The following is an 18,551-nucleotide window of genomic DNA, read 5'->3' on the forward strand; positions in this document are numbered from 1 at the left end:
TCCTGGGCCGAACCTCGGCCCGAGCGCACGCCTCCCCCTCCCCGCCCGCATGTGGCACTGGGGCCCCGCATGTGGCACTGGGGCCCCGCGCCTTCGCCCCACCCGCCTCCCGGCTCCTTCCTGCGGCCTCATCCCCACTGCACCTGCCTGTAGTTTCCGGAGCTCCGTCCCCCAGCTGCTGGGAAGGGGAGGTGTTGGAAAAGGAAGGGCAGGGCCACGCCAGGACGCCTGGAGGGCCTGGGAGCCGCTGCTTCAGCTGTACAGGAGAGAAGGGCTGGGCTCAGAGGGGCCGTCCCTCGTTCTGCGGGTGACAGCACAGGAAGAGGCGTAGGGGAGCCCCTGTGGGAACGGTTAAGGGTACAGGCTCCAGGGCAGGAAGAACCGGGCCCGCATCCTGGGCTTGTCATCACCTAGGCGACCTTCTCAAGTCTTATCACTTCTCCGGGCCTCAGTGGTCCCAGCTGGGAAATGGGAATGACTCTTCCATAAATGGCCGGCTGCAGAGATGTAGTCGGTGATTTATAGATTTGGGGCGCATCCGCCGTTTGCCACACTAGCAAGTGCTCGGTGGCCACTCGTGCCAGGGGTCAGCACATCAAGCAGTTACAGGCCGTTTGTATCACCGCAGAAAGTTCCACAGGCCAGCGCCACTGCAGAGGGAAGAGAGACAACACAGGCATACTCCGCGGTAGAAAGGTCCCGTTCCAGACCGTGGCCATAAAGCCAACATTGCAGTAAAGTGACTCACATGAATGTCTGGGCTTCCCGGGGCACGTAGCAGTTAGGTCCACATTCTTGGGCTCTTTTACTTTGACGCACCAAGAAGCTGTTTCCGGTTAAACATTGTTGCGGCCGCTGGGTCTCATTGCTCTGTACTAACACAGGCATACGTGCCATTAAAGCCTAACATTATAAAAAAAGGTTATGTTTGCACTACACTGTAATCTATTAAGTGTGCGACAGTATTGTGTCTACGGACAAAAAAAAAAAAAAATCAATGTACATACCTTAATTAAAAAAATATTGCCAGGGCGTTTGGCTGGCTCGGTCGGAGAAACATGTGACTCTCGACCTCAGAGTTGTGAGTTCGAGCCCCACGCTGGGCATAGAGATTACTTAAATGAACTTAAAAAAAGTGGTTTTTTGGGCGCCTGGGTGGCGCAGTCGGTTAAGCGTCCGACTTCAGCCAGGTCACGATCTCGCGGTCAGTGAGTTCGAGCCCCGCGTCGGGCTCTGGGCTGATGGCTCGGAGCCTGGAGCCTGTTTCCGATTCTGTGTCTCCCTCTCTCTCTGCCCCTCCCCCGTTCATGCTCTGTCTCTCTCTGTCCCAAAAATAAATAAAAAACGTTGAAAAAAAAAAATTAAAAAAAAAAAAGTGTTTTTTTAGTTTTTAAATAAAAAACATTGCTAAAAATCGCTACACGTTATTCGAGCCTTTGGTGAGTCAGAATCGAACACTGATCACCACTGCAAATATAAGGATGAAGAATTTGAAATATCACAAGAATTACCAAAATGTGACCCAAAGCGAACAACACACGTTGTTGGGAAAATGGCACCAACAGACTTGCTTGACACAGGGTTGCCGCAAACCTCCCATTTTTAAAAAAAAAATATGCTTGGGGCGCCTGGGTGGCTCAGTTGGTTGGGCGTCCGACTTCGGCTCAGGTCATGATCTCGCGGTTCGTGAGTTCAAGCCCCACGTCGGGCTCTGTGCTGACCGCTCGGAGCCTGGAGCCTGCCTCGGATTCTGGGTCTCCCTCTCTCTCCGCCCCTCCCCCACTCACGCCCTGTCTCTACCAAAAAATGAATAAATGTTAAAAAAATTAAAAAATATATATGCTAAGACTAGGCCTGCCTGTAAATGGTATGAGTGTGGCACACATTGGGTTGAAGAAGGTCACATCCCAGGGCAGGTGGGGAGGAGGTGATAATGGGTATACAGAGTTCTCCACGTGAATTGGTAGCATTTCTCTCTTTTTTTAAATTTTTTTTTTTTAACGTTTATTTATTTTTGAGACAGAGAGAGACAGAGCATGAATGCGGGAGGGTCAGAGAGAGAGGGAGACACAGAATCTGAAACAGGCTCCAGGCTCCGAGCTGTCAGCACAGAGCCCGACGCGGGGCTTGAACTCACGGACGTGAGATCATGACCTGGGCCGAAGTCGGACGCTCAACCGACTGAGCCACCCAGGCGCCCCTCTCTCTTTTTTTTTTTTTTTTAAATTTTTTATTTTTTTTATTTTTGGGACAGAGAGAGACAGAGCATGAACGGGGGAGGGGCAGAGAGAGAGGGAGACACAGAATCGGAAACAGGCTCCAGGCTCCGAGCCATCAGCCCAGAGCCTGACGCGGGGCTCGAACTCACGGACCGCGAGATCGTGACCTGGCTGAAGTCGGACGCTTAACCGACTGCGCCACCCAGGCGCCCCTATCTCTCTTTTTTTAATGTTTGCTTATTTTGAGAGAGAGGGAGAGAGAATCCCAAGCAGGCCCCGTGCTGCCAGTGCGGAGCTCGACTCGGGAGATGGTGACCTGAGCTGAAATGGAGAGTCTGACGCTTAACCGACTGAACCACTCAGGCGCCCCATGTAATTTCTTTCTTAAGCTGATCGGTCGGTCGATGAAGTTGTAATATACATATTCCTATCTCTTTCTGTATCCGAACTGCTTTGCAATTAGGAAAAAAGTTGAGCACAGATCTTGGGTTTCCGCCCGTGATGTCCCTCAGCCTCGGTCTTGGAACTGACCACAGGAGCGGGGAGAAACGAGCTGGGGGTGGGGCAGGGCAAGCAGTTTAGGAAGGCTTTCTGGAAGAGGGGGCATGCTGGTGGATGACAGCGTGGAGGGAGGGGAGGCTCGCCGCCTGGCTCCCAGCCTTTGAATCCAGCCCTCCTTTCCTCTGAAGAAGCCCCCATCACACGAGAAATCCTCCCCCCTCCCACATCCAACGGTCCCCTGGTACTAATTGGCATTCTGCTAATTAGCCTCATTGTCAGCCTAAGTGCCTCCTTCCCTGGGGGACTTTTACCTCATTAACTGTGGAGGAGGGCGGTGGGGGCGGCAGCTGTCCCGAGGTGGGCTGGGGCTGGTGGGTTTCTGCACCACACTGCTGGTCCCTCAGCACCACCCCCGAACCCCACATTAGTCCTGGAGTTTCTCGAATGGAGGCCACCATAGTGCGGGGGGCAAGCAGCGGGCTTGGAACCAGAAGAGGTGGCCCTAGACCCGGCAAGAGAAGGAATCCAGCCTCCCAAGGTGAGCGGGAGGTCCTGACGGCCCCTGGGCCTGTATGAGATGTTCATCCATCTCCGAGGGGTCCTATAAGTTGTCTTATTTTTAATATTTTAACTTTCCTTGAAGCCCGATCCAGGCTTTCTCTACCACATCATCTCTAAGTTTTTATTACGGACAGTCTCTTATACACATACAAAAGACAATACGAACCCTCATGTATCCATATGTCCCTTTTTTTTTTTTTTTTTAATGTTTGGGGCCAAGCAGTTCTTTATTGATTTCGTTTGTCCTCGGAGGAGGGGGTGTCTTTTTTTTTAATATCTCAAGAAACCACTAAACTCTAGGTCGACAGAATGCTTCCATAGGAGCCATGCAAACAGTGAGCATGACTCTGGGGACGGGGACAATTCTGCAGTGTATTCAGGTTCTAGCAGTTACTGTTAAAGCAACCGGAGGAAGACAAGTTCAGCAGGTCAGCCTCTCTGGAAGCCATCAGATGTGAAGATCTGCACAGACTGTGTCTGATTCACAACCGGAAAAAACCAACCTAGGGATCCTTTATAATTCATGTGTGTGTGTGTGTGTGTATGGGGCTACGGTCACTATTACTATTCTGTGGAGGGGGGAGATTAGGGTCACTGTACATTGAATTTCTCCAGCTTCAATAATTAGGAGCACAGGGGGTCAGTCCTGTTTCTCTGCACTTCTCACCTTCCAGATTGCACTGCCTTTTGAGGTTTGAGGGCTATCCTATCCTTGTGGTCTTCATTTGCTCATTCATTGATTCAGTAGCTCCCCCCCCCCTTTTTTTAAAATATTTATTGAAAGAGAGAGAGAGAGAGCGAGTGAGCACAACCTGGGTAGGGGCAGAGGGAGACAGAGAGAGAGAATCCCAAGCAGCCTCCGCACTCCGATGAGGGATTCCAACTCATGAATTGTGAGAACATGACCTGAGCCGGAATCAAGGGTCAGCCGCTTAACCGACTGAGCCACCCAGGTGCCCGAATTCAGTATCCCTTATTAAACACTGCCTATGAGTCGGGCATAAGTAAACTTATCAAAGACCTAGTATATGCCAAGTGCTTTACATATCTAATTTTACTTTATTAATCTCCCTATTATCTCTAAGTCTCTGAGAGATTAATGACCTGCCCAAAGCACTAACTTCAAATTGCTTTTTCCCTCCTCTCCCATGGTCTTGATCTTGCATGAGTGCCTGCCCAGATAACAGAGGGCTTCATTCACTTACGTGATACTGAACCTCTAATGGGTGCCAAGACCTGTAGTGAACAAGGCTGACATGACTGCTGCCCTTAAGGAGATTCAACAGACACTTAAAAGTGTCAAACGTGAGCATACATTGAAGCCAGGCAGCTAAAACAGAAGAGCTAAACTCAGCCCTAGTGGGTCAGGGAAGGCTTCCTGGAGGAGGTGACTTAGACACACGTAGGACAAAGCAAAAGGCAGTGAGAGTGGGCATGGCCCGAATATCCCAGGGAGAAGAAACAGCAGGTGCACAAGCTGCAGGAGGGTCTGTTGAGTTCTGGCCACTGTGAGTAGATTTCAACATGGCTAGGATATATGAGGCTGAATGGTGGAGTGGTGAAAAACAAGGCAGGAGAAGCAGGCAGGATCTTGAAGGTCTTTGGTGCCCTACTGTATTCAAAAGACAGAGGGGAGGGGTGCAGCGAAGGGTCTCAAACATGAGTGACATCAGATGTGAGTTTTAGAAAGATCACTGTGGGTATGGAAAATTGACTTAAGAGGGTCCAGGCAGGGAGACCAAGCAGGTGGCTTTAAAGAGTAATGGGGGTAAGTGGGGACTGTGGCTTGGACAAGGACAACGACAAGGTAAATAGGAGGGGAGGGGAGCAAAACTGGATGTGCATACGAATGGGCCAAAGAGAAGTGTCCGGAAAGGAGGATGTTAACCCCTATCCAAGGACTTTTCATTCTAACTCTCCTAAACGATGTTTGCATGAAGACCGCTGGCGCTGGCGGAGTCTTTCACAGACAATACTGTTGCTGGAAGTGATCTCGGGGATCAAACTGCCTTCCTCCTCAACTTCACAGTTAAAGAAAAGCCCAGAGAAGCAAAGCAACTTACTCAAGGTCACACAGCACGACAGTGGCGGAACACGACTCCTCCTTCTTTTCACAGCATCACCCCGCCTCCCGTGAGGCTAATGGCTGGGGGTGCTGTGCCAACACCAGACCCAAGGTGACCCGCGCGCGATTTGAAGAGGTTGGACGTGGGTTCCTCCTCCTCTCCCTACTACCCCTTCCCCCACCCGCGGCTCCAGCGATCAATGAATAATTGTTGAAACAGCTCCTTTGCGCAGAACGAGGGGTGCAGAGACAAAGGGGTGCGGTAGGATTCCCCGTCCCCTCCGAGGTCCCCCAGCCGGGGAAGGGGGTAAAGGGCACTCCGGAGGCAGCCGGCACCCCCGCCCAACTCCCACGTGGTTTCTCCAGCCAGATTCCCACCCAGAGGCCCCTCCCTCGGCGGCTCCACTGTTGCCATGGCAATCAGGTGGGTGGACAGCCCATCCTATCTAGAGGCCATCCAGCCCTCGCGTGGGGAGTTACCATAACAACCCCCCTAGTAATAGGGGGGCTAGGTCCCGCCCCCCTTCCCCCGCAAATTGAGGTGGGTGGCTTGATTGGCAGCTGGCACGCGAAAGAGGAGGAAAAGGGAAGGAAGAGCGTCAAAGGAGAGCGAAGGAGGAAATGCGGGAGAGAGAGGGCAAAACACAGGCGAAGGGAAGGAAACGCCTGTGCGCACGCGCACCGGCCGGTGGGCGCGCTCCGCGGCCGCCCGGCCACCGCCCACTTCTTCTCGCCCGGCTCGCGCGGCCGGTCGGTCCTCGCGCGCGCCTTGCGCTCCCTCTCGCTGCTGCGCCTGCGCGCAGGTGTCGGCGCCTAGGGGGAGGGGAACCCGGCGCGCTCGCGTCACGTTCCCTCGTCCACCCTCCCGGAGCGCGGCCGCTCCGCGCCTGCGCAGGAGAGTCGGGAGGCTCGGGTTGCGGACCGGGCGCCAGCTCCTGTCAGTCGGTGGGTCGGTCCTCCCGCCGGCCCTCCCCCTCCGCGTCCTCCGGGGGAGGCGCGGCGGAGTCCGCCCCCGGGATCCCCCCCGATGGGGGAGAAGCGGCGACGGCGGCAGCGGAATAACCGAGCCGGCGCGTGAGCGGCCCCGGGGCCCGGCTGCCCGCGGAGGCCATGGGCGACCCAGCCCCCGCCCGCAGCCTGGACGACATCGACCTGTCCGCCCTGCGGGTGAGCGCGCCGCCCCCAGTCTCGCCCCGGTTCCTGCCCCCGCCGCCGGGGAGCGGCGCGGCCGCGCGCCTCACGTGCCCCCCGGGGCGCCCCCCGCCGCGGGGCCCCCGCCCTTGGCTTCCCCCCTGTCCGTGCACGCGCTGCGGATTCCGGGAGCCAGGTCGGTCCCCGCCCTGTGCTGCCCCGCCCCCACGCTCCCCCGCCGCCTCGGCCCGCACTCGGGCCCCGGACCCCTTCCCCCACCCCGCTTCCCCCAGACCTCGCCCCGCCACCTGCACGGTCGTGCCGGCGGTGCCCCTCCCCGGCCCCGGCCCCGCTCTCGGCCTCTTTCCAGCCTTGCCCCTGCTCGCGTCTCCTTCCTCCTCCTCCCCTTTCTCGGCGCCTCGGATCTTGACTTTGCAACTGCCTCGACAGCCTCCCCCTCCTCGCCCTTCCTCCTCCTCGCCCGCCCCTGAATGGCACGTCCTCCCTGGCCGGAATTTCAGCCTTTCCGTCTGCACCCCGCGCCCCCCGCGGCCGCCGCGGTCCCCGTGCGCGGCTCTCCCTACGCCTGGTCTCGCGTTTCGAGTGCAGCAGCCCAGAACCAGGCATTTCCGGCCTCAGGGTCCCCGCATATTACATTACCAACTCTGCAGCGGTGTGGGGCTGGAGCCGAGACAAGTGCAGGGGGGAGGGGGGACGCGCTGGTTCCCTAAAGAAACCCAGGCTCGGGCTGGGGAGAGGATGTTTCTGTGCGTGTACACACACAAGCGTGTGGTCGGTGGGGAGGTCGGGATGGCGGCGGGCAGGTCTGCGTGTGCTGGAGGGAAGGGGGAGGTGATGGGGTCTCCAGGGAGGGGCTGACCAGAAAAGGGCACGTGCACGCCCTCATTTGGGAGCTTGGCCGTTTGATCTGCTCGCAGCGCCGGCTTAAGGAGCAACTTAGTGATCTCAAGGTGAACACTCCAGACCGCCACCCAGGTGCGCTTTCTGTCCGGTGTCCTTCCGGCTTCCTCAACAGGCCCAGGTGTGCGGAGCGCAGGATTTCCCCTCTCGGGGGTTGGGCTTCTCGGGAGGCCCAGGTTTGGTGTCTGGCTTTGGAGTTCGCCGGGGAACGTGGCCAGTAGTGGGAAAAGGCGGTCAACCACACGGGTGCCCCGGATACGCCCGGAGGGGAGAGGGGAATTGAGGAGAGCAGAGTCATGTCGTTAATTGGGTCTCTCTAGGTGACACAGTTTCTGTCGACATTCAGGTCATAATTTGTTTGGTGCAATGTTGGGCCAGTTCAGTGTTCTCTCCTGCCTTGCTGGAGAGAAGGTGATGAACAGTTGCTCAGGAGGGAGACTAAGCATTGGATTTCATTCTGTGTGTGTGTGTGTGTGTGTGTGTGTGTGTGTGTGTGTTGGCGGGCAGAGGGTCTGAAGGCTTTAGGAGGGAACTTCTGAGGGTCAGTTTGAACTGGGATACTCAGCGGATACCCAGGTGGAGTAGGACAAGGTGCAGTTGCCAGCCCCCCGTAATGGGCTGTGCCCTAGGATGAACCCCCATCTTCCCTCCCCACCTTGGTTGTTGATTAACTCTGGCCACAGGCTCCCGTGGCCTGACATGCAAGAAACACCGGGAGGGTCCAAACCGTGACCTTTGGTTTCTTCCCTGTGGGACTCTGCTTGGGCTTCCCTTTTCCTTTGGCCTCTTGGTAGTTTGGCCTGGACCCCTAGCCTGGGATTTCCAGCCACTCTGCAAATCTGACCTTGGACGTGGCATTTCCCTTCTGGATTTCTCTGCTAGAAGCCACGCTAGCCTCCTGCCTGATTCTCCTCTCCTTCCTCTCAGGAGAGGCCTCACACCTGCTCGAGGTGCTTTCTTGCCTCCTGCTTGAGGAAGTGCTCCCCTCCCCCTCCCACCCCACTACTCCAGGGCCGGAGGGGGAGGGGGCTTTCTTTGAAATGAAGCTAGAGAGGGCCTGCCTTCTCCTCGCTGCTGACCTTTTCTCAGTGCCTGCCCCCTCCGCCCCACCTCCTGGAGAGTGAGCACCCCACCTCCTGGAGAGCGAGCGGCTGTGGGTGGTTCATCTCTCGTTTTGTCCCTGTTTTCCAGTGACAAACGGCGACCCGGAGAATTAGCGGCGACACCTGGTCTCCCTGGCCTGCACCATCTTGTGTTGGGGGCCCGGGGAGGGGCCGGGAGAGGACCACGTCCGGCCCTTTTGAGCGGGCCTGGAGGGCCCGGGTTGTCTCTCTCTGGTTTCAAGCTAAGGCGTGGTTCGCAGCTGGTGCTGAGAGTAACAGTCTGGCGTCGGGGAAGGTGGGCCTGTCCGCACTCCCAGCACCGCGGGGAGAGGCCAGTGGACCCGCCCCGGGGTGACCTCGGGCTCCACGGGCTCGCTGGACCTCTCTGACACCCCGTTTCCCTACCAGCCTAGGGGCTTCCTCACTCACTGAGTCACCTTGGCCCCCGACTGGCAGCAAAGAGCCTTTCCTCCCAGCTCTACGTGGGGACAGTAATGGTGCCAAAGTCGAGAGTTGCTGCCAGAGTTCTGCGCGTTAAGTCCCGGGTCCAGCTCCCGGCACAGGGGGCCCGTGTGGCAGGCGGCCCTTTCCGTCGTTGCTGTCATCAGACGGCGGTCAGAGCAGCCTCCCAGCACAGCTGTATCTGGACTAACGCTCCTTGGCCTGCTTTATTTTTACGCAGGTTTTATATAGCGTTCCCTTAGTCGGCTTTTACCGTCCTTCATCACGTTCATCGTCATCAGCTGACACGCATATTTGTTTTTATCGGCAGGTTCGGCGAGAGCTAGGATTTTTGACTGTTTTGCTCATCTTTGCCTCTCCGGGGCCTGTTTTGCACATAAGGGGGGTTCAGTGTTTGTTGAATAAACGCGTATTCCAACAAGTGACGGTCCCCTAGCACAATGCTCGCTCAGAGAAAGCATTCAATAAATGTCACGCTTGTTAGGGTTCCTCTTGCCCCTCTCTTGGAGACACACAATTAAGAACATCTTTTCTGAGTTGTTTTTGGAATCAGGCTTTGTCTGGTGGTGCACAGAGTTCTGGAAGCTTCCATCCGAGCGATGCCCTTGGAGTAAAATTAGGATCTGCCAAGAGAAAATATGGGCGTCTTGCCTCAGACCCTCTCCGTGTCCAAGCTTGGTTATGTTCCAGGAGAATCTTCTGACTTGTGGCTCTTGGCTTCTCGCAAAGGGTAGAAATCAGTAAAGTGGACGGGATGAGGGGGGGGAGCAGTCCCCAGGCTGACCTCTTTCCTTTCTGCGTTGCTCCTTGTGGGTGACCCACCTCCCAAATCAAACAGCTTCTCTTTCCCGTGCGGCCAGCTGGAAGTTTCAGACGGCAGGGTCCTTGGAACTCTGGAGCCGCCCCCCGTGTCGCCGGGTTGAAATAACGTCACGGAGCCCAGTGAAGAGGGACTGGTTGATGGGCAGTCATGCTGCCAGAGGTGTTCTTTCTCGGATGATTTTGTGTCGTTGTGTCTCCTTCCCCTTCCTTCTCTCCGCGCGAGGCTGTGGGGCCGGCGCCCTGGGAGCGTGGCGGCTCCGGGCACGTGTTCCCGGGGGGACCCACCCGTGTTCCGATGTGCTAGCTGCCCAGATGCTGGCGGTGGGTGCCCCAGGCACACCGACCCCCTGCAGCCCCAAGTAACTTAAGTAGTGACTCTTTCCCTGGAAAACTGCAGGGGGAGGCGGGGCCGTTGGGGAGCCCGCGGTGCCGCTTGAGCCCACGGAGGGGAGGCCACAGAGAGCTCGGCTGGAGCCAGGTGTTCGGCCACTGCCCCCTTCCCGCCGCGGACAGGACGGGACAGGTTGTGGGCAGCGGGAGGGGCGGCAGCACCCCCCTCACACTCGCCCCAGGAGCTCAGTCAGCGCTGTGCCGTGCAGAATCCGGGTTTCGCACCCGGCCTCCGTTCCTTTCACCTTTGGACAGCTTGATACGCACAGTGTCCTCCCGTCATTTGGGGGACGAGACGGCAGGAAGTATGTGGGACGCCCTTTATAGGCTTGTCCCCGGGCATCGGTCTGTGAATGAGGAATGTGGTAATCTCTCAACCCAGAAACATCAAACAGCTCTGGGGCCAGAGAACATCTCCAGAAGCCGTCCAAGAGTCGGCCTGACTAACGGCGCCATCTCCAAAGTTGTACGGGACCTTCCTGCCGCAGTCGCCGAGCGTGGGCGGGCACCAGGTTCCAGGTGCTCCGGGAAGGGTGTGACGTCGGCCTCGGGGCTGCACTCAGCTGTTGACTCAGAGCTCTGGGGGCATTCAGCCTAGACATGCTTCCACAGGCTCAGGCTCCCCCTTTCTTTTTGTTTCCTTTAAAGTGTATTTATTTATTTTGAGAGAGAGGGAGGCTGAGGATCCCAAGCAGATTCCACGCTGGCAGCAGAGAGCCTGACGCGGGCATGAGCTCACGAGCCGTGAGATCATGACCAAGGTCGGAGTCGGACGTGCAACCCACTGAGCCACCCAGGCGCCCCAAAGCTCCCCCTTTCTTAACTGTTACTGCTTTCCTCAGTGTCTTGGAATCCTCAAGGTCTGGAAGTTTTTGTCAATTCTGATTCCCGGGGATTCTACTCATTTTCTTTTGTCCCGTGTTTTCGGTCATCTTGAAATCTCAAGTCCTTTCTCTTCCCCAAGCATCCCCTTTACATCCCCGACTCCCTCAGTCTCTTCCTACGTTTAAGGAATAGAATGAAAAGTAATCAGGTTAATAAGTCGACTTTCAGACCGTTTCCTGAATGCGCACAGAATACAGGAACATTAGAAACTTTACTTGGTGGGGGGCGCCTGGGTGGCTCAGTCGGTTAAGCATCTGACTTCAGCTCAGGTCACAATCTCGCGGTCCGTGAGTTTGAGCCCCGCGTCGGGCTCTGGGCTGACAGCTCAGAGCCTGGAGCCTGTTTCAGACTCTGTGTCTCCCTCTCTCTCTGCCCCTCCCCTGTTCATGCTCTGTCTCTCTCTGTCTCAAAAATAAATAAAACGTTAAAAGAAAGAAACTTTACTTGGTGAAAGCAGTGAGCCCTGGCCACACCCACGTTCCCTTCTCTTCCATCCTGTCCTTCCTGCTGGTCTCCTCACCAGCCGGTCCTTGACTTGAGTCTGGGGTTCTGCCATCTACAGGAAGCACCTCCAGAGGCTAATTGAGGGGGTTCTTGAGGCTTTTTGTTCTTTAGAAGGGTAGGGAATGTGAGGGAGGAGAAAAGGAAGGTCTGGAATTATACTGGCCCTGGGAGCCCCTGGAGACTTAGTCTGGTGGCCAGGCGGCCTGAGGATGTACTTGCTAACTGTGGGGGAGGTTTCTTGTTTTGTTTGAGGAAAGGTCTAGAACTAGGCACAGAGGTCACATTGAGGCACAAGGTAGACGTGGCTTTGCTACAGTCTAGGAGTGGGGAGAGGCATTGATAAAATGGCCATGTACGTAGTGATGCGCGTGCGTCATCACAAACCACGATAAAGGCCGTGGCAGAGAACTTTAGCGGGCCGCGAGAGCGTATGACGAGAATCTTTCTCACTTCTCGTGAGACGAAAGTGTTTGGTGGTTGATTGAGGGACCGACAGGTCCCAGGTCAGAAGAGCGAGCTGGCGGCACCGAGAAGGAATAGGGGGCACCAGCGGGAGGAGTTCGGCGATGGCCGGAGTTGGGAGACCCTGGAGCGGGGCAGTTCTTCGGGCGGAGCGTTTGGTTGACAGCCGAGGGCCCGGGGCCTCCAGGCTTCGTTTCCACAAGGATTTTTTCTGAGCCTTCCCTTGGGGGGGTGGGGGGTGGGAAAGAAGTTTGTTCTGAAGGGTTAGGGCATGTATATGGGACGGGCCCGTGACTCCTAGGACCGTCGTGTTTGTTTATTGAGGGAGGATCTCTGCGTGCTGTGTGTGTGTGTGTGTGTGTGTGTGTGTGAACTACGAGTGAGCGTGCCTGTTGTCTACAGCAGGCGTGTGAGGGTTGTCCCTAGATGGGTGATTTTAGGTTGGTGACAGTGATACACACTCGAGGCGAACAACGTGATGTCGCGACGTATGCGCTCTCGGTGAAATGATCGCCACCGTCCGGTAATTAGCGTTTCCGTCTTCTCGCGCAGTCACCTGTAGGGGAGGGGAGGGTAGGGTGTCCCCAGTTGCAGTGAGCTGAGCGGTGTCTGGGGCTGGAAGGTGGGGGCGTCCCCCAGGAATGGGCATGGACAGGCCCAGCCCCGGGCCTCGCTCCGGCCGGCCATGGGAAGTGGGGTTCTCCCCGTGAGTAGACCCCGTGTATAAACAGACGAGGTTCTCAGCTGACCCTGTGTGCCAGTGAAGGGTGAGTGGGGTGCGCGGGGGGAGTGTTCCCGACTCCGCGTGTCGCCAGCGGAAAGGGCTGGGGCAGCCACAGTGCGGGGCGGGCGGCAGGCCGGGCTGTGGAAGGGGCTGCGGCCTCTGGAGAGAGCTGGAAAGGTGGAGATGGTGGGCAGGGGAGGGGGGCCGGAGGGCCTCGGACTCCCCGGGAAGTGTCCCCACGGCAGGAGGACCTGCCTTCCAGGGGTGTTTGGGCGTCACTGTCACTGTATCCGGGAACCTCTAACAGCATCAGCGTGTGGGGCCGGCGTCCGCAGCACGGGGGACACTGGTGCCTCCGCCCAGGTCGCCCGTAGTGCCTCTTGTGAACCTGGCGTGGGCTCGGGAAGGCACAGCTTTCTGCCGCGAAGTCCCTCCTTCGCTGCCTTCTGGGTGGAGAGAGGGACGTAGGCAGTAAATGACTTCTGCATGGCACACGCCTCCCCTGACAGCTTTTATTTGTCTGCCAGCACACCTCCGAAGGTAAAATGGGCAGGCTCCAAGCCAGACCGGGAGGAAGAAGATTCTCATGTTCTCTCTTTACCACCCACCCGCTCTTTCTCTCAAGGCGCATTTGTGAGAAGGTGGCTGAAGCGTGTGTCGTACTCGGTCCTTAATTCTGAGCGGCTCAGGAAAGAGTGTTCGAGAAAAGAGGCAGGGGCGCTCCGGAGCCCGGGCGTCAGCGGCAGGAGCAGGTGCCCACGGTGTCTGGGAGAGGAGGCTAGCGCACTTCTCTTTCCTCTCCCGTCTTTCTCTTTTCCAGTGTTTTAAATTGTTTTACTTACAGAGGGCATGTGTGTGTGTGTCAGAGCACGGGAGGGGCAGAGAGAGAGGATCTCAAGCAGGCGCCGTGCTCAGCATGGAGCCCCACACGGGGCTCGATCCCACACCCTGAGATCACGACCGGAGCCAAAATCGAGAGTCGGTCCCTCAACCGACTGGGACGCCCAGGCGCCCTCCTCTCTGGTCTTTCTGTTCTCCGGTTGTTGCCTCGAAGACAGAGGTGCGTACGAACGTCCTCTCAGATTGCAGAGGGAGGAAGGCAGCCTTCCTAGGGTGTGCTCTGGGGGAGAACGGCCCCCTGGGGGTGGGTGAGTGACGGGGGACAGAGCAGTGATGGGGACAGGTGGGGGAAGCCGAGGGACAGGGCTGCCGTCCACTTCCCGCTGCCCCTGGACCTTAGGACAGCACAGCTTGATGGGCTGGGCTGGTCTCACCACGGCTTGGAGACCCTCTGGCCTCGACAGGCTTCTTCACACCGGAACCCCCCGGGCCCACGTGTCCCACAGCCCTGGGTTGGGGGAAGGGACAGCATGCGGCTCCGAGGCTTGTCGGTTCCCTTGTCCCTAGACCCCCACACGCTCCTTTCTCTTACTTCGGTTCGGAGCTCAGACTGCTCCAGTGCGAGTCCTTTATACGTGGGCGTGGGGTCGCTGCAGAAGGGGTGTGGGTGAGACCGGTAAGCAGTCCTCGCAGCGCAGTTGGTTCTCTCCTCGTGTAATGTCGCCGTCCCTCCCAGAGCCCTCGGGAGTGGGCGACTCTCTCCTCGTCCCCCGCCCCGGGGGAACACGCCAGGGCTCATAGAAGGGAGTCCACGGACCTGTCTGGGGCTGGACGGCCAGTAAACGGCGGATCCCGGAGTGGGACTCAGGTCTGACTCACTGCAGAGCCCGAGCGTGTTGGCTCCTGTGCCGTTGGCTGCCTGCTCCGGGAGGCAGGGCCTGGCGGTGCGTGGGGGACAGAGGGCCCTGTGTGGCCCACGTCCTAGGCCGTGTGCTTGGAGAGTGGTGTTTCCTCCTGACTTTCATCGTGAACGCGTGGGTGCAGCGAGCAGGCCTCGCGACCTCTCGTGGGAACACACCGCTGTCCCTGTGTCTGTGCTCACGCTGTTCGGAGGCTCGGGGAGTGCGGCCCGCGTCGTGGACGGAGGCAGCCTGAGCGAGGACTGCCTGCAGCCGTTGAGGGGCACGCGGCCCGGATCTGTGTCTCGATAGAGGACGGGCTCTGTTCCTAAACGTGGGGCGTGTTTCGAGAAGCGGGAGTGGGGCGCCAGCCCGAGTCTCTGGGGGCTGCGGGGGGCTGGCATTGGCGGGCACGTGCCAGCAGTGCTGGCTTCCCGGGGCCCGTGCCCGGGACTGGCGGAGATTCGTGGGTGCCGGGCTGCCGGGCGGAGCAGTGACGACAGGAGGGAAGGACGCTCACGGGAATCCAGAAGATTGGGTTCGGAGGAGAGTAGACGGACTCAGAGAGGCCTGTCCTTCAGCAGGAAGAGAGGAGGACTCTCGCTCCTGCCTGAAAAATGTTTTTTTATCACAGCTAAACAGGCACAAAATGGAGCATTTTAGCCGTGTTAAGCGCGCCGTGCAGCCGCCCCCAGTGCCCATGTTCACGCCTGTCTGTCCCCACGAAACGTGAACCCCGGCCCGGGACCCACCATTCCCGCCTCCACCCTTTGCGTGCGTGCGGAGTGGAGCTGGCCTGACGCAGCAGGTGCCTCACTGGTTGAGTCGGGAGAGCTGACCCCTCGCCCGCCCGCCTGCCCGCCCGCCCGGCTCCCAGGAGGCGCCAGGCCTGACACGGATACGCGCCAAGTGGTGCGGGAATCAGGGGCGGACGAGGCAGCGGGAAGAGAAGCCGAGGGTCTCCCCTCCCTCGTCAGTGCTTCTGGCCGCCTCCCGCTTTCCGGCTCGGCCCGGACCCACCGTGGCGCCCGTACCAGCCCCGGCTCCTCGTCCTGGGGGCCCAGGGCAGGGGCTGGAGGAAGGTGGGAAGGCCGTTCGGGGGACGACGGTAACAAAACGCGGCAGCGTCTCTGCGCGTGTTAAAGGGGAGGAAGAGACCCGCCCTGTGATGGCCCCGCGGGCCCTGCACCTCGCCGTTCGCGGGGGGGTGGCGCGCGGGGGGCGCCCCTCTGCCCGGGGGCTCTGTTCACACACCTGTGTTCACACAGCGCCAGCGGCCTTTCCGGGTGCCCAGGGCTCGGACGTGGACGGAGGGACGATTCGAGTGTCGGGCGGTGTATTCCGAGGTCTCTTCGGGGGGGGGGGGGGGGGGGGGGGGCTGGGCCGTAGGAAGCCCTGAGCGGCCCTTGAGGCCCCTTTGATGACAGCCTCCTGGGCCTCCTGGAGCCCGGGCAGGCCGTGTCCCTGGCGTGGTGTCCACGCACCAGACTCGGAGCGTGACGCAGAGTCGAGCTGGGTTTCTCAGAGTAGAGGTGGCCGGCGCGGGGGGCTGCCCCGCTCCCTGGCCTTCCCTTTTCCACTCCACGTGCAGCGGCGTCATTGGCCTTCAGGGGGAGACGGGGGCGGGCTTGGCAGTCAGGTCACCCGGGAGGACGGGAGGGCGGAGAGCCCCTCGGCACACGGAGGCCTGCCTCGCGGGTCAGCGTCCAGGTCGCAGAGGCCTCTGGTGGCCGTGGGCATGGTGACTTAGGTCCACCTCTCAGGGCTTTGTCCCCAGATCACCAGCCTTTGTGCCGGATCCCAAACACAGATGGACGTTTTCTGTCTTCTGTGCACGACCTAGACGAGGCCACACATACTCCGTCCCCTTTCAGGGTCTGCCCAGAGTGCCCTCGCGCTCCCGTCTAAAGCCCCCTCTTTTCTTACGTCGAGCCGGGTGTGAGTGGGGGTTGGTGCTCTTCCTTGAACCCAGCCTGTCGTGCCCAGCCCTGGTGCTCAGAGTTTGAGTGAAGGAATGCCCCCGTGGCTCACTCCTGGGGACACCGCTCGCCTTGGGTCTTACCCCGCTGTCCGGCATGGCGCTCTCCCTGGATGTGCTCGTCCGCACCGTTCGCTGCTGAGAGTGAGAAGTCACCTAAGTGCTCGCGTGTAAAGCAGAGCCCCCGCGGGTCGTCTTACATCGTTCCAGGTGCCCGTGGGAGGCCAGGGGCTCAGAGCTCGCCAGCTTGGACCTCCGGCGCTGCTTGCCGACCGCGGCGCTGCGTTGCCCGGCCCCGTCTAAGTCGGGGGCTCGCGCGTGCTTGGCGGGCCCAGGGTCGCAGCCTGCTCACGTTGGGTAGACTTGACGTCTCCCTGGCTGCTGACCCCGGGGGGCCGGTGGAGCTCCGGCAACACGATGCACGGGGCGGTGAGCGTGGCGTTCAGAGCCCGGAGACCCGGTTCCGGTTCCGTCTCTCGTTTCCAGGATGCGTGTCGTGTTGCTGGGACTTGGTTTCCTCGCTTGCAGGATGAAGGGGTGGGACCAGTGGCTCGCAGTCAGGCTCAGTCAGAGTCACCTGGGTCACCTCTCCAGCCTTCAGGTGCCGAGCGCTGCTCCCAGAGGCAATCCAGTGGGTCCAGGGTGGAACGGTGACACGTTATTCCCCAGGTGATCTGATGCAGATCGGCCCCCAGAACTACGGGACCGGATGACCCCTAGGGTCCCTCCAGATCCAGGAGTCCCCTGCTCCCTTCTTCCCTCCCTCCCTCCCTGGAAATCCGCGAGTACCTACTGTGTGGGGTGCTGTTTGTTCTCAGTGCTGCCTTAAACGTGCGAGCAGGGAAGGGGTGCGATCTGCGACTTCGCTTGCAAGGAAAGGCGCGCTTCGGGGGCGGTGACTGTGTGTGAAGCTGGGCCTGACGGAGTTGAGAGAAACAGGCCAGGGCGAGACGGCCAGGGACGAGGTCTGAGCTCGTCTGGGGAACACCGGCCCCTACTGTAGCGACCTCAGGGGGCCAAGTCGGGGTGTGGGTGGGGGGCTGGGCATCTGGGAAGGACGCAGGATAGGGGAAGGTTCAGAAGGCCTCCAGGCCTGTGAAGCAGGGACATCACCGTCCGATCGCGGCGGGGACTGAGCCCTGAGCCCACCGGTGCCGCGGAGGGGAGCGGCCAAACCGGGGGAGGGCTGACCTGGGGAGATCGGGCCTTTTACTGGGCTTTTGAAGACAGGGAGGGGCCTGGAGTAGTGGGGCCTTCCCGTCACCACTCATCCCTAAGGGCACAGGCCTTGGACACAGAGTTCAACCGACGCCCCAGTTCTGTCACCTCCTGGGTGACCTTTGGCGAGGGCCCGTTTTTGTCATCTGTCACATGAGGGTGGCAAGGCCAAGGCCTGCCTCCCAGAGCCATTGTGGGGATGGGACACGAGCGTAGGTAAGGTGTCTGGTTGGATAGGTGGGGGCTGCCTGATTTCTCATGAAAGAAAGTCCCAGAAAGGGCATCTCCTGGGGTCTGGACATTCATGTTCTCCCTAGTGTTTTGTTTGGGAAAGAGAAGACCGTCTGGGCCGTGGGTGGGTGAGTCACTGAGCCCCCAGGTGTGAGCCCTCGGGGTCCCCTCTCCCTGCCCTAGAGCCCCTATAATCCCCAGAAAGTCCTCTAGCCTCGCTGGGGCCGGGACAGAGACCAGGTTCAGAACCCATTGTCTCAACGTGAGAGTCCTGTTTGTCCTGCTGCCTGGGTGCAGGCGCTCTGGGCCCACCCAGCGGAAGCACCCGTGCGGGGGGGGGGGTGGGGGGAGCGGGGCCTCACCTGGGACGCTCTGATGGGGACGCGCGCCTTTGTTGGGACATGAGACCCGGGACCTGGACACAGAGGTGTGCAAAGTGCCTCACTGACTCCGGCCTGGGGCGGGGGCTGCCGGGCCCCCGGCCCAGGGAGTTAGCCTTTCCTGCCTCAGACTTCCGCTTGCTGGGTGATTCTTCCGTGCCCTCTGGTGTCAGCTTGCATGTCACTTCCCCAGCAGGCCCTTGGCCCCCTTAAGGTGACCTCACCTTAGTCCTTCCAGAAGCGCTGCTTCCTGTG

General features: G+C 59.2%; 1 protein-coding gene and 1 long non-coding RNA gene across 13 annotated transcripts in view; one reads left to right on the forward strand and one right to left on the reverse strand.

Moving 5' to 3' along the window:
- Positions 1 to 174: 174 nt before the first annotated feature.
- On the reverse strand, positions 175 to 7,513 carry LOC128774289 (uncharacterized). The gene is made up of 4 exons (XR_008418843.1): positions 7,138 to 7,513; positions 1,008 to 1,099; positions 749 to 870; positions 175 to 650 (listed from the first exon to the last, which is right to left on the reverse strand). It is a non-coding gene; the product is annotated as an uncharacterized LOC128774289 (long non-coding RNA).
- Positions 6,171 to 18,551, forward strand: part of MINK1 (misshapen like kinase 1) — a 42,991-nt gene continuing 30,610 nt past the window's right edge. For 2 of the 12 annotated variants that reach the window (XM_053893149.1, XM_053893154.1), the window contains exon 1: positions 6,212 to 6,513. In XM_053893149.1, the coding sequence (XP_053749124.1) occupies positions 6,457 to 6,513 (57 nt within the window). In that variant the 5' untranslated portion in view covers positions 6,212 to 6,456. Of the gene's footprint in view, positions 6,514 to 18,551 lie in introns of all 12 variants that reach the window. The other 10 variants (XM_053893150.1, XM_053893153.1, XM_053893151.1 and 7 more) reach the window with 6 other exon arrangements.

This window comes from Panthera pardus, unplaced genomic scaffold (genome assembly GCF_024362965.1).
Source record: "Panthera pardus isolate Hobbes unplaced genomic scaffold, ASM2436296v1 HiC_scaffold_3, whole genome shotgun sequence".
Taxonomy (NCBI): Eukaryota; Metazoa; Chordata; class Mammalia; order Carnivora; family Felidae; genus Panthera; species Panthera pardus.